The sequence below is a fragment of the Nomascus leucogenys genome, chromosome 4, assembly GCF_006542625.1.
Source record: "Nomascus leucogenys isolate Asia chromosome 4, Asia_NLE_v1, whole genome shotgun sequence".
Taxonomy (NCBI): Eukaryota; Metazoa; Chordata; class Mammalia; order Primates; family Hylobatidae; genus Nomascus; species Nomascus leucogenys.
Genome location: NC_044384.1, coordinates 109,093,633 through 109,118,026, shown reverse-complemented (window position 1 = coordinate 109,118,026; position 24,394 = coordinate 109,093,633). Strand labels below are relative to the sequence as shown.

The 24,394-nt window shown below is 44.1% G+C and overlaps 1 protein-coding gene across 2 annotated transcripts; it reads right to left on the bottom strand.

The window, feature by feature from the left end:
- Positions 1-489: 489 nt before the first annotated feature.
- Positions 490-14,270, bottom strand: LYZL4 (lysozyme like 4). Of its 2 annotated transcripts, none has more exons than XM_003256910.3 (5): positions 14,077-14,270; positions 10,774-11,004; positions 10,508-10,660; positions 7,367-7,445; positions 490-723 (listed from the first exon to the last, which is right to left on the bottom strand). In XM_003256910.3, the coding sequence occupies exons 2-5, from the start codon at positions 10,910-10,912 to the stop codon at positions 654-656; spliced, it is 441 nt and encodes a 146-aa protein (XP_003256958.1). In that variant the 5' UTR covers positions 10,913-11,004; positions 14,077-14,270; the 3' UTR covers positions 490-653. The 2 variants fall into 2 exon arrangements, with proteins under 2 accessions (XP_003256958.1, XP_012367199.1); XM_012511745.2 differs by having other exon boundaries at positions 10,774-10,985.
- Between the last annotated feature and the right edge of the window lie 10,124 nt (positions 14,271-24,394).

Here is a 24,394-nt window from a genome sequence, read left to right as displayed (position 1 = left end):
AGAAAAAAGACCAGAAGGAAATGCAACCAAAACATAACAGCAATTGTCTTTGAGTACTGAGATTATAGGAACATTTTTCTCCTTTTTAAAATTTCTGTATTTTCCCAAATTTCTCTAATGCAAATATGTGTTATTTATAAATTTTAGAGACTTTTTATAAGAAATGAGCAACTGTCATTTGATTCCCTTCATAGATATGCAAAGAGGATTCTGTGGTCTCTCCCTTTCCCCTGTGTGTCCCAGTGTGGACACGCCTTGGCTGGAGGCCCTGCTTGTGCCAGACTCTTCCTCTTCTTTCCTCTTTGGTTCCACTGTACTTGTTCTTCCTTTTCCTGTTTAGTATTGACATTCATGGACACATCTTGTTTTTCAGATAATTTCCTTCCTTCAATTCCTCCATCTGAGATTAAATAATAATAAATCACAATAATAGTAAATAATGGTGATTACAGAAATAATCATAATCAAAGCAGACACCTTTGGCCTAAGTTGAGTAACTAGTTTGATTTATTCTGCATCCTGCATCCCCGGATGAAGCAAACTTTTGTCCTTTTCCATCTGGAGCTTTTAAAGTGGTGAGATCATCAACAGGATTGACTGAAGCAGCAAGCAGAAAAGCACTTTCATTCACAACTGTGGGGCCATGCAGGCGGCTACAGCTTGCAACCATCCAGCCACCGCGCCAGGGTGTCGGAGTACTGGCAGTACCGGGACCAGGTGGGCCTGTGGAGAGAAGTGAACATGAAGGGCTCCTCAAAGTCAGAACTCAGGGTCTCTAGGGATTCACAGCCCCACTCAGGCCATTTACACCTGCCTGCCCCTTGGAGCCTTTGAGTTTGCCACCTCTGCCGTGGGCACGATTCTGAAGGCTTTTGTGCATCTCCAGTGCTGTCTCCATCACATCCTGGCATGAATACTGGTGTTTCCTCCATCCTAGTGCCCACATCAGCCCCCACCTCATTCCACAAACCCCACATGGTGAGATGAGGAGGCTGAACTCTGAACTGTGAAATTCTTCCCCAACCCTGCAACGGAAGTATCATTTGCTTCTCTGAAGTGAGTTTCAGAGAAGTTCTGTGACTTTCCCAGAGTCATATGATGAGTCTTTAGCAGACCCTAGGCCTGCAAATAGAACCTTTGTACCCTGGGCCAGGGCCCCTTTCACCTTTCCATGTACCTGCTCCACTCTTCACCTTCCAAAATTCCTTCCAACTCTTTAGCCCCACCTAAGTCAGCTGCACTGAGTTTCTCTAACCTTTTCTCCTGGTGCCTGTAAAAGTGATTCCCTTGTTCTGGGTCCCCATGCCAGCACCCAGACTTCAGGTTCTCCAGTCCCTATCTCCAGGGTGGGGAGCCACTCAGGCCAGCTGTAAGCCATTAGAAATCCTGTTTGGTCATCCCACCCCTCAGCAGGCAGGTTTCCACGGGTCTTCCAGGGTAGGAGGTCCCACAGTGGAAGACAGGGCTGTAGACCTCTGGCCCCTCGTAGTTACAGAGTGGCAGGGAAACACACACACAGGTATTTTCAGAAATCCCAAGGCTTTCCATAGCCCAGGGTAGACATTGCAGAAGGGACTCCTTGGGGACATGTGTGGTCTTAGTCTTCTCCCTTCCTGTCTGCCCCAACCCTGCAGAGCTGACCCGCTGAGCTTTGGAGAACGCGTGGCTGCCTGTTAGCTTAATAAGAGCTCCCTTCAGTGGGAACCTCAGCAATAAGAAGGCCTTGATCTGCCTGGCTTAGCATAGCTCCACCCAGTGCCATACACTAAATATGGTTTTAGTTCATTAGGGCTTACTCTAAAGAATCAGCCAAGCTTCCACATTAATTGGAAACTCGGACCATATATGAAAGGTATTTCAAACACTCCAAAGTCAGTTAACATTAATAAGGGGACTTTCACTTTAAAATTACAATCTATTAAATTAGTGATGAAAATGGGTTACTTAATAAATAGTATTGAAATCAATAACTAGCCGTTTAAAAAATGTAAACCTAGCTCCCTACACCTCACTTTTTATACCAAAGTAAATTCCAAGAAGGCCAAAATTTTAAGCATTAAAAACATAAAATCATATTCTATTTTTAACTTATTTAACAAAAATTTAATATAGGGCTTAATTTGTGTGTGTGCCAGCACTGTTGTAATACATGGCTTACAATTTTGGAGTACAAAAGAGATTTCACATAAACCCAGAAGCCACAAAAGAAAAAAACCAAGGGATTTGATTCTGTGAATCTGTGAAACTCTCGTAGGATAAAAATACCATAAAATCAAAATACAAATAACAAACCTGAAAAAATAGTTTATGCAAATAAAATGAATAAAGGTTTAACAAGCCTAATTTATAAAGGACACATAAAAGATCAACATGAAGAAAAAAACCATTGTCAACCCAATAGTAAAATGGACTAAGAATATAAGTAAACAGTTCACAGAAAAATAGCCAATAAACACCTGAGAACATGTTCAACTTCCTTTGTAATTTCAACATGCAAAGCAAAACAATGACATCACTTTACACATCTCAATTTTCTAAAACTACACAGGTTTTTAACACCTCAGGCTGGTGAGCTGAGGAGAAACAGGCCCCTTCATGCAGTGTGGGTGGAGGGGCCCCTTCTCCAAATGGCAATTTAGCAACTGGTCTCTCCAACGGTTAAATGCACCAAATAGTCTCAATAAATCCCCTTCAAGGGATTTCTCTAAGGATACAATTGAAAGAACATAAAAGTTCTAAAAGCAAGATGCTTATGATAGAATTTTGAAACAGCAACAGCAGCAACAAAAATGGAAAGAAATAAATTTTCTTCATTAGAGAACTGGCAGAGAAATTACCTGCAACATCTATACAGTGGGGTACTAGCAGCTGTTACAGCAATGGCAGAGACCTTTAAGTAGTGATAATGCCAAGATTCATGAGCTCTATTAATAGCTGAAAAAAAGCAAGTTGCAGCTCAGTGTGGACACTGGGATTCCATGTGTGTTTTAAAATATCTGTGCATACATTTTTCTCTGATTTCTAAGAATATTAACACTGGTGACCTTGAGGAGGCTGCTGATAAGAGGGAAAGGGTTTATTTTTCATTTTTAAAGATAATAAATGGTAAATTTAAAAATAAAAATGTTATGAATGACTTCAGGATAGTGGCCCCAAATGCAGCCTCAGTTTTTCAACGAGCACATAGGGGGTTTCCATTATGTGCCAGGCGCAGAGCTAGAGGCTGGAGATATAGAAGCAGGAAAAACAATCTCTGATTGACTTTTTTAGGTTGGTGTGAAAGTCATCACAGTTTTTGCCATTAAGAGTAATGGCAAAAACCACCATTACTCTTAATGGCAAAAACCACGATGACTTTTGCAACAACCTAATAGTTCCAAAGTACCTTGAAGACACAGAAAAACAAAACAAAAAAAGCAACAACAAAAAGGCTCAGCCTCTGAGACAGGCATAACCTTCTGGATCAGATTCTGGACAAAGTCTGTGCTGCTTTCAGGGCCCATGATTTATAGTAAGGAACAGCACCTATGCTTCCACTAGTGAAATTTGTTCACCTGCAGGCCTGTCCTTTCTCCCCCACCACCCTACACTGACTCTGCTCAGAAACCCTGAGTTTGGACTCACTGGAGTACTGGATAACTGTCCTTTGGTTGCCTTCTACATAACCACAGCATAGATCTTCTGTGTCACCCAACCCCATCTCTTTGAGTAGCCTGGTGACCTGAGGCTTGGAATAGCACAGATCCAGGATTGATCATATTGCTGTGGCCATGAGTAGGTTATTCTACTTCTTTATGCCTTGGTTTTCTCATTTTGAAAATGAAGATAAGAATGCTCACAGCAGAGGGATTTGTGAGGATTCAATCATGATGTGCATATAAATGCAATCAGTTAAGAAATTGCAGCTATTATTATAGGATTTCCTCTATTGTAAGATATCTTCTATTCTAAGATTCATCAATGATTTAATAACAGCTTTGGGGGCATAATACATTGATTACAAAATAAAGCCTAGTTTCAGAAATACTAAGATCTGAAAAATTGTGCCATCTGGAACTTAGGAAATATGACACTCTTTCTAGATCTATCTGGAGATTACAATGTCCAGGATCAATCAGGCAGGTAATTATAAAATGTGGGACAGGAGGAGAAAATGTAGGGGAAGAACGAAGTTTGTGGTGGTGCAGTGTTCACCGGGTAGTGTACGCCTGCCATCATAAACAGTGTGGATGGAGATGGTAGCAGTGTAAGCTGGAAATGGAGGATTTTCATGCACTCTATTGATTCAGCATATCAGAAAGACACTCACACCAGCAAAATCTCCAAACTGGAAACTAGGCCAAGAGATGTGCACACCAATCTATCCCCAGGTAGACATCAGAGAAAAGGGTCTGGCCATAATCCAAGAACAGAGACAAGAAAAAGCCACACAACCTGTCCATTTAGCAAATACTGAATATGGGTAACTCTGTCCTTATTCAAGGAAGGGTAAAGAGGATAAAGCTAACATGGGACCTATGCAGAAATATCACAAAAAGAAAAGGGGGCATCATAATAAAATTTCTTTATTAATATTTTTTTGAGACAGTCTCGCTGTGTTGCCCAGGCTGGAGTACAGTGGCACAATCTTAGCTCACTGCGACCTCCACCTCCCAGGTTCAAGCGATTCTCCTAAGTCAGCCTCCTGAGTGGCTGGGATTACAGACACATGCCACCACGCCCAGCTAATTTTTGTATTTTTTTTTAGTAGAGATGGGTTTTCGCCATGTTGGCTAGGCTGATCTTGAACTCCTGACCTCAGGTGATGCACCCACCTCAGCCTCCCAAAGTGCTGGGGATTACAGACATGAGCCACCACTCCCAGCACATCATAATAAAATTTATTATGAAAATAACATACTGCAGGATCCAGAAGTAAATTGTATAAAACTGACATCCTCAATAAGATGTCACCAGATATGACCTTTGGAAAAGTCATGGGAGTTAAGAGACAACAGTTTTTAAGGCAGGTGGATAAGCTAACACAGAATTGCAAAAAAATAAATGTAATAACCAAAATTCAACACCCATTCATGGTTTTTAAAAAAACTTTAGCAAACTAGAGATGGAAAGGAACACAATCTGATTAAGAGTATCTCCAGAAATTTAAAACATCCATATAATGACACAATATTGAACTTCTTTACCTATAAGACTAGAAATGAGACAAGGATGCCACAATCGTCACTTCTATTCAACATTCACTGGAGATCCTAGCCAATGCAACAGGGAAAGAAAAAGAAAGAAAGGATATTGCAGAGCCAAATGTGAAAGATAAAACAATAAAGCTTTTAGGAAAAAAGGAGAATATTCTCAAGACCAAGGAATAGGCAGATATTTGTTAAAATAACCATAAAGGGAAAGCAATAACAAATTAGACTACATTGTGACTAAGAACTTCTGTTTATCAAGACACTCTTGAGAAGGTTACAAAAAAAAAAAGACCCAGGCAAGGTGACACGTGCCTGTTGTCCTCACTACTTGGGAGGCTGAGGCAGGAGGATCACTTGAGCTTAGGAGTTCCAGGCTACAGTGAGCTGTGATAACGCCACTGCACTCTAGCCAGGGTGACAGAGCAAGGCCCCATTTCTTTTCTTTTTTTTTTTTTTGAGATATCTCTTATAAAAAAAGATAAAAAGGTAACTCACAGAATGAAAGATAGTTGCAATACATATATCCAACAAAAAAACTTTATCCAGAATATATAAATATCTCCTACAAATTAATAAGAAAAAGACAGCACAATAGAAAAATTGACAAAAGATTTGAAGACGCACTTCACCAAAGGGGATATATAAATGGCCAATAAACATTTGAAACCTCATCAGGGAAATGTAGAGTAAAACCATAATGCAATACCACAACACAGTCATGAGAATAAACTGGAAATTACCAAGCGTGGTTGAGAATGTGAAGCAACTGAAATGCATAATTTCTGATGGCAGTGTACATTGATAAAAATCTCTTTAGAAAACTGTTTGACACAATATGCCAAATCTGAAAATATGCTTATCCTATGACTAGCAATTTTATTCCTCTGTAAAAACAATAGGAATCCTTTTACATATTCACCAAAAGATAAGTAAAGACTGTCCATGGCAGCACTAAAAATTAAGAAACTACCAAATGCCCACAAATAGAGGAATGAATAAGTAACCTGCGGTGAATCCACACAATGGAATACTGTATAGCAATGAGAATGAATCGCAACCACACACAAAAACAAACAAATGCAACACTCAGTGAAAGAAGTCAGACATAGGCCCAACCACTTGTAAATTTTAGACTCTTCTAAGCAAATATCTGGCTAAAGAGGAAATTAGAGTTGCAGTTATTTTGGCAATAAATATACAACAATCAGTTAATGTACCAAATATATAAAGAGCTCTTTCAAATAATATAACTTGAATTTTAAAATAGGCAAAGAGCAAAGAAGAAAAAAATTGCAAAACAATAGTAATATATAACAAACATGGGGGGAAACACCCTAACGGGATATGATAAAAGACAAAAGAAGATAAGACAAAATTGTTATTCACCCTTTTTTTTTTTGAGATGGAGTCTCACTCTTTTGCCCAGGCTGGAGTGCAGTGGTGCGATCTCAGCTCACTACAACCTCTGCCTCGTGGGCTCAAGCGATTCTCCTGTCTCAGCCTCCCGAGTTGCTGGGACTACGGGCACGCACCACCACACCTGGCTTATTTTATTTTATTTATTTATTTTTTTTAGTAGAGATGAGGTTTCGCCATGTTGGTCAGACTGGTTTCGAACTCCTGACCTCAGGTGATCCAACTACCTCAGCCTCCCAAAGTGCTAGGATTACAGGTGTGAGCCACCATGCCCAGCCAGTTATTCACCTTTAAATCGCAAAAGTTTTGTGATTGGTGAAGGTGCAGTAAATCTACATTTTACTAAACCCTTTGTAGAAATATAAACAAATATGGGCCTGCTGGATTTCACAACATGTATCAAGAACCTTAAAGGTATTCAGAAACCTTGTAGGAACTTAAAGGAAAGAAACAATCAGAGATTATCATAATAAACACAGATTTAGTTTGAAGATGTTTATCCTAGCATTCTATATAACCCTAAACAAGATTTGGGGGAAAAAAAGTACAATTCAAGCCAATTTCTCTGATAATTATTTCCTTCCCTCTGTGGCCTTGAGGTTGTGGAACTCAGTGGTTTTCTGCTACTTACCCTGGTGAGTCAGAGCCTTTTAGTTTTGGCACTGCACATGCACAACAGCCAAGATTTAGCCAAGATTCAGATTACAGATCATGAGTGAAAGTCGTTAATACAGGCTACATAAAAATGTAAGACTTACCATGCTCCCATCCCTTCTTTTCCTTTTACAATGGTCTTGGCACATTTAATTGTCTTCTCTAAATTAGGATTCAGTAAAGCTGTGGGGAAAATAAAATGGAAGATACCATGCCGCCATACGACAGCTAAGTTAGAGTGATGTCAGGGAAGGTACAGGGTACTCACATCAGAGAGTCTTCCAATGAATTCCAAGAATTCATCTGTCCTTAGATTTTTATTAGACAACCCTAAGGAGGTAGCAGGATGTAGTCATCTTTTTACCAGATCTATTAATTTTTTAACTTGTAATTCTTATAAAATTTTTTCCATTAAAATATATTGATTAGGCTACAGAGAATCAGCTGATGCCCAGGATCATGATCTGCTCTAACCCTTCACTTAACCTATCTGGATCCTTGTTCCCCTTTTAGCCTCTAGGGATTTTTCTTACTTTCTTGCCAACTCAGTCTGGGACTTTAAAAGAATTTTTTTCTTTTCTTTGTTTGCATTCTACCTAATGGGAGAGTTTTTCAGGATATATAGTCCACCACATTTTCATCACAATACACAGTACCACCTCTATTACGGATAGATAACTGTATGTGTCTCCCATTGGATTCTGGAGAGATAGAGATATAGATAGATAGATGATAGATGATAGATAGATAGATAGATAGATAGATGATATATAGATAGATAGATTTATAGATTTATAGATAGATATCTATATTTATCTATGTTTATAGATAGCTATCCATCTATATTTCTGCCTATGAAATATAAATTACAGGCCTACTGTATTTCTCTTTTTGCCTTGGCTACCAGGAAGCTCTGGGTGACATTGAATGTACCATCATTTCAATTTAAATTAAATCAATTTAATTAATTTTAAAATTTTTTTTTTATTCTTTTTTTTTTTGAGACAGAGTCTTGCTCTGTCGCCCAGGCTGGAGTGCAGTGGCGCAATCTCGGCTCACTGCAAGCTCCGCCTCCCGGGTTCACGCCATTCTCCTGCCTCAGCCTCTCCAAGTAGTTGGGACTACAGGCGCCCACCACCACGCTTGGCTAATTTTTTTGTATTTTTAGTAGAGACGGGGTTTCACCATGGTCTCGATCTCCTGACCTCGTGATCCGCCCACCTTGGCCTCCCAAAGTGCTGGGATTACAAGCGTGAGCCACCGCGCCCGGCCTAAAAATGTTATTAACTTACACTTTTAATGTGTATGTCTCCCCAACTAGACTGTGATTGTTGTAATTCACTAAGGGCCCTGCCTGGCTTTTGTATACATTATTCCATTTTATGTTCACAGAAACCATAAGTGGTTGTTAATGTCCCCATTTGGAGGAGCTCTAGAAGCCACTTACGCAAGCTCATGTCGTTCTTTTTTTTTGAGGCGGAGTCTCGCTCTGTCGCCCAGGCTGGAGTACTGTGGAGCGATCTGGGCTCACTGCAAGCTCCACCTCCCAGGTTCATGCCATTCTCCTGCCTCAGCCTCCCAAGTAGCTGGGACTATGGGCGCCTGCCACCACGCCCATCTAATTTTTTGTATTTTTAGTAGAGATGGGGTTTCACCATGTTAGCCAGGATGGTCTTGATCTCCTGACCTCGTGATCCGCCCATCTCGGCCTCCCAAAGTGCTGGGATTACAGGTGTGAGCCGCCGCGCCTGGCCGCTCATGTCATTCTTAAAGGCAGCAGCTAGGATTCCCACCAGGTTCCCACAGAGTTCCTGTGCCTTTTCTTCCTACATTGCAGTCCTGCCTCTCCTTGAATCAGAGAGCTTTCTTACTCCTCTCTGGAGATAAAGGCCAATCATGGGGCCCAATACAGACAGGTACTGCCCAGGCCACATGAGAAGGCTGCAGCCCTTCACTCCAACCTCTCCACTCTGTCTCCTAAAGACCCAGCTCAGAAGCCACAGGCTCTGGAATGGTTCTCACCCATCAGCATGGAGGGAGGTTTGCTCATTAGGGAGGATGCTGGGGTGCTTAGGCAGAAAGACCGCCTCAGATGTGAGGGAGACCTGGCCCAGCTGTGTAGCCTCTTGGTTTAGCCCCAACTCAGGAGCCGCACTGCTTAGGTTTCCCTCCCAGCTCTACCACCCCACAGCTGTGTGGTCTTGGGCATATACTTACCCTCTCTGGGCCTCAGTTTCCCCATTCATAGAATGGGGATAACAGTACCCACCTCATGGGTATTTAATTAGATTGATTAGATGAATTAATTAGATGAATACTTATAAAGGGCTTAAAAGAGTAGCTGGCAGTTAACAAGCACTAGAATGGCAGCTCTGTAAGGCCTGGCATTTGGTGGGTGCTCAATAAATGCTCACGCAGTTAGTGAATCCTGGCAACCACCTCCCCTTGATCACAGGTACTTAGGACCGCCTAAGAGCAGTAGGCAAGCTCCCCTTGGGATGCCCAGCTCCTATCTCCTCCCAGTAACCAGTTCTGCCTTTCAAAGTGGCAGCAACTGCCTCCTTGAAAAAGGGAGAGGGGTCAGGAGCGGTGGCTCATGCCTGTAATCCCAGCACTTTGGGAGGCCGAGACGGGCAGATCACGAGGTCAGGAGATTGAGACCATCCTGGCTAACACAGTGAAACCCCGTCTCTACTAAAAATACAAAAAAATTAGCCAGGCGTAGTGGCGGGGGCCTGTAGTCTCAGCTACTCGGGAGGCTGAGGCAAGAGAATGGCATGAACCTGGGAGGCGGAGCTTGCCGTGAACCGAGATTTCGCCACTCACTCCAGCCTGGGTGACTGAGCGAGACTCCATCTCAAAAAAAAAAAAAAAAAAAAAAGAAAGAAAGAAAAAGGGAGAGGTGGCTGAGCATGGGTGAAATCAGGCCAGCTAGTGCCCTCTGCTCCCACCCTTCAGGCTCTGATGCCTGCAGCCTCCTCTCAACTCCCCAACACCTTCTCTGCCCACTTGGACAGGGGTCTCCATCACTCCATCCTAGGTTAGCCTGCCTGACTCCCCACAGCCTGATCTCACTGTACCCCCAGGAGTGCAATGCTCAGCCTCCCAGGGACCCACCCTGGATATGGCTCCTGCCACACCCTCTTCTTTGTAAACTTTGTAAACTCTGGTCATCTGGAAGGCAGGCCTCTGACACAGCACCACAGCCTCCAGTGCCCCTGCACGGAATGGAAAGAGGGACTTACCAGAACATGACATGTGGCAGCGGTTCCTGCCATGGTCGCCACACCAGACACTGCCACGAATCTGAAAGAGGCCGAAGCCAGTGTAGCCATCACGTGTGTTCTCGTAGATGGCCATGGGATTGAACTTGCTCTCGAAGTAGGCCAGGCACACCCCTAAGATGGAACAGAAGGTGTGTGACTCTGAGGACAGCTGGAGTTGGGGATGCCTGGCCAGAGAAGGGAGGGCAAGGAGGTGAGAGGAGGGAGCACTAAGGGGGCCTACTCACAGTTCTCAAGGCTATAGCCCTCAAAATAATCCAGGCCTCCATCGTGGAGTTTCTTAGCCACTGTGCAACGCCCCAAGATGTAAGCACCACTTGGAACCACCAGGTAGCCAAGGAGGGAGAGAACCACGGATGCCTTCATCTTCTCCAGGCTCCTGGCAGCTCAGGGCAATGGTGGCCAGATGAGTGGGCGGAGTCACAGGGACACTGGTTCTCTGAAGGGAAAGAAGGGCACTGTGGGGGTGGGGGTGGAGCACATTTCAGTGTCATCAGAAGAATGGGAGTCTCACCTGGTAAGCCATGACACGTCTTCCCATCCTAATTCTCTGCTTCGTGTCACTGCAAATCTGGGACACCTGAAAAACTGCCCCTTCTCCTCCTCTTGACCTCCTATTTTCTAAGGAAATTGCACTCTTGAGGTCCCCCCTCCAAACCCCAATTCTTTCCATCCAGCAAAACCCATTGGCTCCTTCTGGGTTTGTATCTCACTCATTTCACTCTGACATTAGATACAGATGCTCAAGACCTTTCTTCCCTTTATTGTAAAAGTAGACTTTGGTGATTAAATACATCTTGGAAAACAGAAAAGAGAAATTAAAAAAAAAAAAAAAAGCATCATGGCCCCACCACTGCAGCAGAACCACTACTGACCTGTTGAATTATGTCCATTACTGCCTCTTATGCATCTTATTCCCAGCTGTGTCTTTGTCCTTTACAGTCTTGTCCCCAGATTTTCTACAAACCAAACTCCCCTGAGTTTTTCCCTGCTGTCCATGCAATGAGACAAGCCCAGACCTGCCACGTACTAGCCAGACAACAGACAAGTCATTTAGCTTCACAGTGCTTCTGCTTCCTTGTCTTTAAAAGTGGGGTCACTTGGGAGGGGAGCGCACTCAGAGAATGGACTCTTGAGTTTAACCTTCTCCATTTCTTTTCCATTTTAAGTGGCTGCCACCATATAAACCCACCGCCTCCTCACAGCAAGCTGGGACACAGCCCAGCCTTCTTCTCTCCAACCCCCTGGGCCAACTCATGCAGGTGGTGTTTTCTGCCATGACTGAGGAATGTCCCCAAAGCAGGTACAAAGTATCACTTGGAGAACACTGCTAATCCCCTCTTCTTACCACAGCAAACCCACACTTGGCTTTCCAAGCCCTCCATGATCTGGCTTTACCCCATCCACCCTTTATCAGGACGAATCTATTCAGTAAACTCAGAATTCTCATGGCGCTCCCTCTCTGGACGCCTCTGCACCTCCCCCACTCCATTCCCCTGGCACCTGTGCCCTCATGCATGGTTCTTCCCAATGCACAGGGCCCTACCATGCCTTTCCCCATTCAAATGTTGCTCCATCTTGAGGCCTCACCCCAGGTGCCAACTTCTTGAATCCTGATGGATCCTCCATAAAAGTTCCATTTTCCCTCTGAGCCCCTATTGCTCTCAGAGTCTCTTCCATGACACCCTGCAGATGATTGTCCTGTTTTGTGCTCTGTCCCATTCCTCAGACTAGAATGTGCAATTGGAAATTGGAACTCATCTTCCTCCTGGAATACCCCATAGCCCCTAGCACTCCATCGTTATATATCAACTGGACAATTCATTGCACCCTCCTGTTTGTCACTGTTCACAGGTGCATGTTTTCCTGGCTGTATACACCTACACCAGGGGTTCTCAACCTTGGCACTTGGGCTGGAATATGCTTTGTTCTGGGAACATCCTGTGCATTGGAATTGTTTAGGAGTACACCTAGCCTCTAGATGCCAGTAGCTCTGCCCCCAAATTATGTCAGACAAAAATGTTCCTATGGGACAAAATTGCCCCCTCTTGAGAAATGTCTAACTTGGGCAAAAGTTAGAAATAAGTACATTCATGAATTAGAAGAATCATACTTTCAAACGTTTGTTCAAACTCTCAAGCTGTATGATTAGTTGCAGACATGACCAGTACACCAAATACAGTATCTAGGAGGGCCTTGAATTTAAGAGCTCAGACTTGGGAATCAGATTGCCTGGATCCAAGTTCCAGCTTTACCCCTCAGTGGCTAAGATATCAGCGATCCCAGCAGTGATCTTAGACAAATTACTCAACCTCTTGATTCCTCAGTTTCCTCATCTGTAACACAGATTAAAACAGTACTTAATTAATTGTGTTGATTTGAAGAGTAAGTGAATTAAATATGCACAACACTAGATTTTACTTGTATGGACATTTTTCTTAGCTCTGGTTGCACCCCTGCCCTTTTATACCTATGTATCAAACCTCTACATTGTGCACATGTACCCTAGAACTTAAAAGTATAATAATAAAAAAAAGTGAATCTCAATGCATGTTTCATTTCCCAACAGAGCAAACAACATTTTCTGGTAACGTCTTTCTTCCACAGGGCAGGCCTCATCTCAACTTATAGAAGGCATAGAGTCCTCTCCTCCCCTCTCCCCAAGAAGCCAGTTCATCAGGTTCATCAGGGTGTGCCATCTACAGTTCTTGCAGAACCTATTCGCCTCTCATCTTTTCTGCCATCATCCTAATCCAGACCACCATCATCTCTAAGGTGGAGGTTTTCTAACTACACTCCTCTACTACATACTCCTCTCTGTTCCCCTAAACCCACTGCCCACACAGCAGTTGGAAAGGCATTTTATAAAGCATGTGTCCAGTCACATCACTAATCTCCAGTGGATTCCCCTTGCACTTTGAATAAGGTCCCAACTCCTCAACCTGGCTGACAAGACTTTCTGATGCAGCCACTGAGCACCTCTCCAGTCTGAATTCACATCACTCTCTCCTTTGTTCACCTTCACTCTGCCATAGTCACTTGCACGATTCTTTTCCTTGCATATGCCAATTTAATTCCCACCACAGGTCCTTTGCACCAGCCATTCCTTCTACCTGGAACATGACTGCCCTGACCACCACATATGAGCTCGCTACCTCAAAGAAGATTCCTTGATCACTGCCCCATCAAAGAAGACGGTCTTTATTTTCTTCATACCATTAATCAATGTCAGGAATTCCATTGTTCATTTATCTGTTCACTTGCTTATTTTCTCTCTCCCATACCTGAGTGTAAGCACCAGGAATGCAGAAACCTGGTATGGTTTTTTCTCTTCATTATCCCCAGAACTCAGAACAGAACCTAATACAGAGTAGGTGCTCAATGAAACTTTGTTGAATGAATGAACAAAAACCTCCTCTTCCCAAATGAACTGTCATCAAATGAGCAATAAGTGAATTTGCTGATGAGCATCTCCTGCAGCTGCGTATTGTCATGCCCGTTACCCTCCTGCCCACCATATACCTGCCTACCAGTCCACCAGCCCTTCCAAAGGCCAGCTATTGGTGCCTTTCCAAGGGGAGGGGAAGAATAGCCACTGCAGCAGCTTCAACGTGTGTTGCAGGGAAGTTGCTCCACCTACATTTGGTTCCCTGGGTTTTTCAGATGCTACTTCATTAATCATCCACTTGTCTGCACCCAAGAGTTCTCCACTACGTGCTCTTCTAGAACCCTTTCTATGACATCAGTTGCTATGCACCAGGATATTCTGAAAAAGGGAGGGTCTGTCACCGTCACATTTGTATTAGTTTTCTATTGCTGCTGAAATACATTACCACAAATTTAGTGGCTTAAACAATACAATTTATTATCTTAAAGTTCTATAGCCCTGAAGTCAGAAATGGGTCTCACAGGGCTAAAATTAAGGTGTCAGCAGGGCTGCACTCCTTTCCAAAGGCTTTAGAAGAGGATTCATTCCCTTGCTCATTGAGGTTGTTGGCAGAATAAAGTTTCTGCAGTCACAGGGCTGAGTTCCCTGTTTCCTTGCTGGCTGTCGGCTAAGGGCCATTCCCAGCTGCTGAGCACTGTGTGCATTTCTTAGCTCTGTTGCCTTCCTCTATCTTCAAAGCCAGCAAGGGTGAGTCAAACCCTCTCACACTTTGAATTTCTCTTGCCTCTTCTTCTGTCATTGTATCTTTCTGACCCACTTTTTTTCCTCCCCTTCCATGTCTAAGGACTCATGATTAGATTGGTCCAGCCGGACCATCCAGGATAATCTCTGCTTCTCAAAGTCTTTAACCTTAAACACATCTGCAAAGTCTCTTTTGCCATGCAAACTAACATATTCAGAGGTTCCAGGGGTTAGTGCTACCGAACAAAAGTGATTCAATGCATTGGAAGCCAACACTATGACACTGGGTGTTTGAGAAAAGGCTTTTTATTGAAATATAAATATTTAATTTTAAATATATTATCAATATATTGTCGATTTCCAAGGAGACAGCAGTGTCAACCTCAAATCTGTCTCCCTGTGATGCAGTATTTATATTAGAAAAAGTTTAGGGGATTCTAAGATTAGTAGGTGATTTAGTGGAAGAAAGGGAAGGGCTGGAAAGTCCTGGGTCATGTGCAGTTATCTTGACATGGTATTTTATGGGTCCCCTGGGCGATTTTGGGGAAAGTTAGTACAAAGCATGCAGGAAATTTAGTCTGTGACGTCAGCAAGCTCGTTCTGCCTAGACTCTGGTCGGCCATCTTGGTTCCAGCTGATTTCAGCCAGTTCTTTTATCTCATAAGCAGAGGGAGTTTCAGTATTTCAGCAAGTTGTTTCTTTTCTTACCTGCCATCCTGCAAACTCAAGAATTTCTGTTAGTCGTTGGTTTCTTTAACTCTTTGGGGCATGGCTTCATTAGGACACCTTTGGGAGATCAGTATTCTGCCTGTTACAGCATTCTTCTGGGCCCCCATAGGACTGCCTTCTAGGTGGAACAGTGGGAGAAGCCCTTATTTAGCTTTTCTAGTCATCATAGGGCCATAGTCAAAGACATCCTGTCTTGGGGCCTGGGCAACTTCATCTGTGACTTGAGGGCATCAGACTGGGTTATCTTTAAGATCCTTTGCAGCTCCGAAAGTTAAGAGATATTGAGATGATTGAGGGTAAATTGGCCTTTTGAAAACACAGTAGTCTGTTTGGCTGACTCAGTTAGAACTGGTAATTAGTCAATTAATTGAAAATTAATAGAGAATCATAAAAGAAAAACTAAAACCAGGCCATAAACACTGAGGCTTAAATCCATACATGCCTATTTTCTCAACAGTCTTTAGTGTTGGCTCAGCTGGAGACTGGTTGGCAGAGAACCAAGGTGTTTTCACAGAAATCAGTTAATCGAGAAACATTCCATCTGCAGAAACTCCCACCTCTGAAGGCATAATAGCGGAAATGTTCCCCTCATCCACAGTGGTAGACAGTTTGAAAAAAAAAAAAAGGCCACAATTTTATAGTCTTCTCTGTATCCATGCCCCTTGGCTTTGTAACTTAGCTGCTCCCATCAAGGGATGCCATCCACTCCCCACTCTAGGGGTTGGGTTGGCCTGTCTTGCTCTGACAGTAGATCACAGTGGAATGAGGTAGCGCTAATCCTAGGCCTCAGGAAGCCTGATGGCCTCTGCTCACCCTGAGCTCTGCCACCACCACATGAACATGCCTGGCCTCATCTTGCAAGAGATGAGTGGCACCAGTCACCCCTATTGCTACAGTGGATGGCAGTTAACTGCCACACATGCAAGATCACCCTAGGCTGGCCAGCCCCCAGCTGACCATAGATACATGAATGATGACAGCCATGATCAATCAAGTCCAGTCAAGACAGGCAGAAGTGTCCAGTTAACCCTCAGCCTAGTAAGGAATGATGAATATTTCTTGCATTTAGCCACTGTTGTGAGTCTGGGGTGAGGAGGTTGTTACACAGCAATTGATAACAGACACATCCCCTCAGCTCCACGCTCTTGCTTTGGTCTGCGCCTCCAGGCAACCATCTGTCTGGGCCCCTAGCACAAGGGCCATCTGCTCTGGAGTCTATTGACAAGCACCAACTGTTCTGCGGAATCGACTGGGCAAGCTGCGCCGCAATCACAAGACTTCCAGCACAGGTCTTATTCCCAGAGGGAAGGGAATTGCCCTTCTTTCCTGATATGACATTTACCTTTCCCAGAAAAATTGACCTAGGAGCCCTCATGGTGCAGGGGCCTCCTCAGGCAAAAACCCCAGGGTTTGCTGCCCTGTTATTTGCCCTGTTGAGTTACTGGGCATGACTGGATGCAATACGCTTTGTTACCAATGGGGTTTAGTGCACTGGCTGTATACACTGAGCAAACTGGGCAGAATCCTCTCTTTCTTAGAGCTATGGCTTATGATATTGGCCACATCCAAGCACCTGAGATTCCTTCTCAGACCCTAAAAAATGTGCTAGAAATTGTGGCAAGTGTTGGGCACATCAAAGTGAGCTCATAGCACAGTGTGGTACCTACACAGGTTAAAAAAATAAGCATCAGCAGCCCTGTAAGAAACACCATAAAAGAAGTCCATTCACAGTTCTGTAGGGGCAAAGAGAAGAGAGCCCCACCTGCCTAGGGTGCAGCAGGGTGGGGACAAGGAAGCCTGCACTGAGCAAGAGATGTGGAAATGCTGTGGAGGATGGGCAAGGGGGCCACCAGCAGGGCAGGGTGGAGTGTGCTTGAGACAGCCCCCGCCCCTCTTTGGTTGTCTCTGCCCCCTGCCCACCAGCACCCCCACCCTCCAGTGCCTTTGGAGATACTGAAAACTTCACCTCCTGGAGAAGAGAGAACGGAGGCTGGCATTTGTTGAATCTTGTTAACATGTCAGGCATAGGGCTACGGGAATCACATGAATTAGGTCGTTTAATCCTCACAAGCCTGCCAACAGTTAACTATTATTGTGATTATTATGCACATTTCATGAGGAAACAACTAAGGCTTAGGAATGACTTGTCTAATCAGGGCAGATGACAGGGCAAGGCTTCCATTCCAGAAGCTGTGCTCTCAGCCCCTGCTGCCTGCTCTCAAGAGCCATGATGCCACTCCGTGTGATAACTCTGGGCACGCTGCTTCTTCCTCTCTTTGTCCTTTGCTCCAGTGGATTTCTTTCTACTTATTTATCCTGAAACTTGTTGAGTTCCCCGAATCTGTCGATCAGACACATTCATTATTTCTGAGACAGTCTCAGGCACTGTCACCTCACTCCACCCTCCATGTCTCAGTGTCTCATATTTCTCATGTCTGTATCCGTGGACTGCATCCTGGATCATGTATTCAGGTCTACCTGGCAGCTCAGGAATTCTCTCTTCAGGAATATTAAAATTGCGGTTAAATCCACGAATTGAGTTTTCCATTTCATTAATTTGTGGGGGGTTTTTTTGTTTTTTGTTTTTTGGGATTTTTTTGTTTTGTTTTGTTTTTATTTGAGACAGGGTCTCATTCTGTCACCCAGGCTGGAGTGCAGGGGTGCAATCTCAGCTCACTGCAACCTCTGCCTCCTGGGCTCAAGTGATCCTCCTACCTTGACCTCCTGAGTAGCTGGGGCTACAGGTGCATGCCACCATGCCTGGCTAGTTTTTGTATTTTTTGTAGTGACAGGGTTTTGCCATGTTGCCCAGTCTGATCTCAAACTCCTGGGCTCAAGCGATCCACCCACCTCGGCCTCCCAAAGTCCTGGGATGGCATAAGCCACCACACCCTGCCTTTGTTTCATTAATCTGATTGTTCATTTTTATACGTCCCATTTAGCTCTTTTTCCAATCTGCTTTTTCTTTACTCTGGTTTTCAACCTTGTTTTATTTTCTAGAAACCATAGTAAACACACATATTTTATCCTGCAACTTTTTGTTCCAATATCTGAAGTCTGCCGTTGGGCATGATCTTATGGTCTATTTGTTCAGGCTAGCTGGTGGTAAAGACTTAGCAAAAGAAACAAAAATCCTTTCTCTGCTGTCACTCAGCGCCCAGGTTTAAGACAAGCAATCATCCTCGCAGTCCCCAGGGCAGGCACTAGCTCACATTGCATGAACGTAGAGTGCTTTGGAGCCCCAGGTTTATAGGGGGTCTCCAGCTGGGTCCCACCTCTCCTCCCCAAAGCATCACAAGGCTGTGCCTTCAAGGCAAAAGCCAGCTGCCGTATTCCCCTTACCTCTCTGGATTCCACTGTCACTGAATTTTAGGCTGGAGTGTTTTGTTTTTGTTTTTTTCTCATAAAATTTTTGTGCAGCATTTTTGGTTTTGTTCCACAGAAGGATCAATTTGGTTACCCAGTCTACCATACTATGAGACACAGATGTAGCATCTTACTACCCTGCATAAAAGAAACACTTTACAAAAATAATGCCCAGCATCTATTAAATACTTACGGAATGCTACACTCTGGGCTGAGCCTGTTATGTATCATCTTCTGTAATCCTCACAGTAACCTTCTCAGCGTCAGCTTATAGGTAAATATATTGAGCTCAGGGAGACTATATGACTTCTCTAAGGTTACAAGCTGCAAGAAACCAGTTGCCTTACTTAAGAGGTTACTGTCCCCAACCACCCTGCTGCCTTGCTTGGGTGATGCTTTATATATACTGTTTTGCAAAGAGATTGCCTCTTTTAGATAATTGGAAATGTTTCTCCTTTTGTGTTGCATTTTTATTCTTAAGATACTTTCCAAATGCAAATTTAAACTAAAATATTAACATATACGTGTTAAAACTATGTAGCCTGAGATTCTTTTATGTTCACAAGATTGGATCATTGTAGGGAGGAAGAAGAGGAGGAGGAGGAAGAAGAAGAGGAAGAAGAAGGGGAAGGAGAAGGAGGGGGAGGGGAGGGAGAGGGAGGAGGAGGAGAAGAAACGAAAGAAAGAAAGAAAGAAAGAAAGAAAGAAAGAAAGAAAGAAAGAAAGAAAGAAGAAAGAAAGAAAGAAGAAAGAAAGAAAGAAAAAGAGAGAAGAAAGGAAGGAAGGAAGGAAAGGAGGAGGAGGAGGAAGGTGTACATGAGTGGCACTCTAAATTGGGAGTTATGGATTTTATCATTTGGGAAATTTTTGTTACATCTGGAACCAAAATATAACCAGTGCCTTAGGCTTTTCCATTGCAAGTAATAGGAAACCCAACACAAACTAACTAACTAACTAACTATACACACACACACACACACACAAACTCAATCCAAAACAGATTTAACATGGCTGGATGGAAGAACTCAAAGCTTTGAGCAATCTCTTCTCCCTATCTCTCTGTTCTCCCTCATGCTAGCTTTATTCTCATGCAGGTTCTTCCTGTGTCTGGGAAAACTTGACTACCAGAGGACCCAGGATGGCACGCCCCTTCTACTGGCCAGCTTAGGTCTCCTGCCTCATACCCTGCCTGCTGCACGTGATCAGCACCATGCCCTGCTTTAATTGGCTGAGTCTTTATCAAATGACGTCTACTGTAACTAAAAAATAATAATTCCTTAACTTGCTTGATTTGTTAACAAGTAAAAACTGCAGCCCTGAAAATCTCCAATATAATTCAATGAGTTCCTTCCAACCAGAGTGACAAATTGAAGAATCTGATTTATACTTTGAGTTGAAAAGTGAAATTGGGAACTCATTCTGTGAGGGACACAGTGGTGGATCAGGCTCCTATCTTCTAGCGTCCTCACCTGACACAGCAGAGTGCCACCCCACCTTTCTTTAAGCCCTCAGATTGCTACCTGACCTGAAGGGGGCTGACTATGGTTATCATGGGAAGAGAGTGAAGGATTTCTGGAAACACAAGACCAATGGCCAGGCTCTCTGCGTAGAATGAAGGGCCATATCCCTACAGACCTAGAACACCTTTACGTTTACGAAGTATCACATGCCCACAATTTTTTTGGATCCTTACAAGAGTGGACCTAGAAAAAAGCACAACAGACTCTCTTAGATCCATTTGACAGATGAGGAGAGTTGGCACAAGCAGGACCACAGAGCCACAAGTCAGGGAGCCAGGCCTAGAACCCGCAACCCAAGCCCTGTGCTTGCAATCGTTGAGTCCTTCTCCCCCGCTGATGGGCCCACACCCTTTGCATCCCCTTGCTACCACCATACACACGTACACCCCCAGGCCCCGGAGCCCTAGGCTTCAGATCAACAGGTGCAGGTGCCAGAACTACCCAAGGTCAGGATTATCTGGGGGCAAGGGATCTCCCCGAGGCTCCGCATGTCCAGCCACACAGGCAACTGCCTTCTTTCATACTCCTACCCCCTTCAGGGTAAGACACAGAGAAGATGAAGTAATTAGGCTACGCGTGCTGATTCCAGCTCCAAGGATAGGAAGTGATCACTCAGGCCTAGCCAATCAGTGACAGAGATGGGATAAGACCCCAGCCAGTGGCAGCCCTGGGCCTTGGAGGCTGGAATTGTTTGTAAAGTGAGCTGTCTCTTCTTGTCATGGCTAACTGTAAGGATTTGTGAGCCTGGAGCTGTGATCACTTTTTCCATCATGGAGAAAGGGCCTGCCTGTATGTGAGGCCAAGAGGAGGAAAAAGACTGACACCTGATGACATGATGTTGAACCTTTGGATCCAGCAAACTAAAGCCAGGAAATCTCCTTGTACTTGCCAGTTACTTGGGACAATAAATTCCCATTTTGTGTGGAAGCAGGTTTGAAAGAGTTTTTGGTCACTCACAACCAAAGACATCCGAATGATAACAGTTTCGTTTCCTCCCCAGCCTGTGTGAATTACAAAGGGAGAGCTGTGCTTCACATGGAGAAATCTGGAGGACACCCTCTGACCAGGATGTCAGGTAGTGGGAGAGCCTGAGCTTATGTGTCCCTGATGTCATGCAGGGCGCACACAACATCACCTTGGGGCATTCTTACCAGAAACATTTAACCTGAGTAATCGTGAGGAGACAAACTGCAGAACTGAATTATAAACTGGACATTCTAAAGGCTCACTGTCACAGGACTCAGGATCATGAAGAACGGAGGGAGGCAGGGACTATACTTCACTAGGGGAAGCCAAAGTTTCATAATAGCCAAAGACAATTCATAATAAACCTTGACTGAATTCTGGATTTAATGTTTAAAAATAGCTATCAAGGACATTTGGGGAACCCCTGAGGGCATCCAAGTATGGACTATGCATTGAGTGGTGCAAGTGAAATAAAATTGATATTCTTGGATTAATAATGGTATTGAGGTTAGGAAGGCAATTGTCCTTATTTTTGGGGGACCCAGCTGAAGTGTTTAAAGGTAAAATTTTATTTGTCTGCAAACAACTGTTTTGCCAAGGTGGCTTGGCAAAAAGGAAGTGTCTGTATATACTGAAAAGAAGAGACATGTGGAATAGGAGTGCCAAGATGTTCAGCCAGTAAACCTGGCCAGGGGGCAGAGAGGTGCTTATTACACCACCCTTTTAACATGAAAAATAAGTGAATTTTTTAAGAGTTTAAAAAAAGAACTGGGGCTCTAAAGTCAGCCAGTCCTGGCTCGACCACATCCTGGCCGTGCAACCCTGAGCACATGATTTTTCTTCTCCAGCTTCAACTCTTCCACTGCAAAATGGGGATAATAATGGAATCTACCTCATAAGCTTGTTGGGGGAATTAACTGAGATAAATATATGTAAAATACTTAACATAGTGCCTGACACATATTAAATGTTCAATACATTGTGTTTTTAAAATGAAAATAAGAAAAAGGAGGGAGGAGGGAGAAGGAAAGGGGGAAAGGTAGAAGAGGGAGGAGAAAAAGGAGAGGGAGGAGGAGGAGGTGATGGTAAAGGGGAAGAAGAAGAGGGAGAAAAAGGAGGAACAGAATTTGCTTCCCCTTCCCCTCTCCAACCAGTAGCATTCAGCCGCCTCAATTCATGTGACATAATTTGATTATGAAAAGAACAAAAAGAGAAGGAGGATGCTACCAGGAAAGGTGGGCCGGTTTCTTCTAGACAGGACAGTGAAGATTAGGGGAAAGGTTTTGTCTCAAATCTCTCAGGGTAAGGTGACTACGTTATAAAGGCCAAACATTTAACAAAGCCTTAAACAAAAGCTGCTCGGTGACCATCACACTGACCTCCTAACTTCAAGCTTTTTTGGGAAATACCAGAGGGCAGATGACTGTCAGCTGCAGAACCACTGGCTGCTCAGGTTCCATTCCCCAGGCCTGACATCCCAGGGAAAGACATCAGTCATGAACCTCCTTTGTCCTAAGACTACCAGCAAAGCTCAGGGGACCCCTTCTCCTACAAGCAGAGAGCACTTGAATATATATTAAGTCTGCCTTTAGCTCCAGAATACGGAAATGCATTCACAAGGAGGACTCCGCCAGCTGTTCCTGCACAGCTTTTTTTTTTTTTTAAAAGACCTTTTGTCAGCTGTAATTCAACAGTGAGATAGAGTCAGCTGGTTCAAGTCCCAAGTTTCTTACGGAAGTCAGAAGCCCTGAACTGAGGCCCTGCTCAGCCACCTTTACTTGGGGATATGCAGCCAGCCCTGAACGCTTGGGTCTCACTTGCTGTCACGGGGCTGAGGGCCTTAGCTGGACATCCCAGGAGCCTTCCCCCAACAGATGGATCTACATCTGTTCTGCAGACATCATCAGATACTGAAGTCTATAATTACATTTGTATCTGCATCTCTTACTGTACAATATCTGCAAAAAAAATGCCTGGAGACAAGCAAAGATGCCGGCCAGCCAATCCTACAGACACTCAGAAACACCTGAGGTAGAAGGTCCCCTTTAAAACAATCTAGCTTACATGTTTCAAAATCATTTCTTGCTGTGAAGCCATTGATAAAAAAAAAAAAAAGCAATCTCACACAGAATCCTTCACTACTAGCTTATCCTCCTTGCTTCCTTTCCAAGTGGCCCAGAGGGGCCATATCAGGGCTTGAGGATGATGCATCCTGTCCAGATTGCTGTTCACACATGAGCAAAGCAGTCATAGGACCAGAACCAGAATCCAAGGCTTCTGGGTCCCAAAGACAGAGGGCTGGAAATAAATTTTGTTCACGCAGCCAAAGCCACTCCTCCCTAAAAGAACCCCAAAATTGTTTAAGCACAGGGCAGAGATTCCCTAATCTCAAAGAAGGTAGGACCTGCCCCCGGCCTATGGGTGGGTGTATGACCCAGTTCTGGCCAGTAGGATGTAAGGAGAATTGTGCTGGGGAGGGGAGCGTCTGGCAATGGTTTCCTCTTTGGTAAGAGAGAGACAAGAAAGGAGAGGGTCCCTGTTCTAGGCAACCCCGCTTCCTCTTGGAACTCAGCTGCCTGAGGCATGATGTTTAGAACTGCTGCCACCATTTTTTGACATAAGGAGTCTAAGGATGGCATTGATGCCAGCTCAGAGCCTGACTTCACTGAGCCCCTGAGCCAATGTCAGCAGTTACCTACCTCCAGACTCTTTCCTATGCAAGAAAAGCAAAGCTCTGTTGTGTGAGCCCCCTTTGGTCACCATTGTTCCCTGCTACTGAAAGCATTGCTGACGGACTCTAAGGATTTGTGTAAGTCTGCAACATGTTTATTTTCTAATCTAAGCATTTTTAGCTGTGGTGTTGCTTGCCTAGTTTAAAATATTCCACTGGCATCAGAAAGAAAACAGCCCTGCTTCTGTGTATTCATTGAGTGCTTGTCAGAAGCAAAGCCTGTTCGCAGCCTTGAGAAAAACCAGTTAAAGGAAGGAAGTGGAGGAGTTTACCCTTACGAACATTCTCTTTGTCACCCATGTCAAGACAAAGCCACCCTCAGCTGCCCACGATGCACTGAAATGGAGAAAGACATCAGGCTGTGCCAAGAGAAATACTGTGAGGGAGCAGGCAGGGACCCATCGCCA

What these genes read in the sequence shown, in the direction of transcription:
- LYZL4 (XM_003256910.3), bottom strand. Translation starts at nt 10,912, where the DNA reads ATGAAGGCATCCGTGGTTCTCTCCCTCCTTGGCTACCTGGTGGTTCCA. An exon ending in GGGCTATAGCCTTGAGAACT is followed by an intron (nt 10,661 to 10,773) that starts GTGAGTAGGCCC and finishes GTTCCATCTTAG; the next exon opens with GGGTGTGCCTGGCCTACTTC. An exon ending in CTGCCACATGTCATGTTCTG is followed by an intron (nt 7,446 to 10,507) that starts GTAAGTCCCTCT and finishes TTTTCCCCACAG; the next exon opens with CTTTACTGAATCCTAATTTA.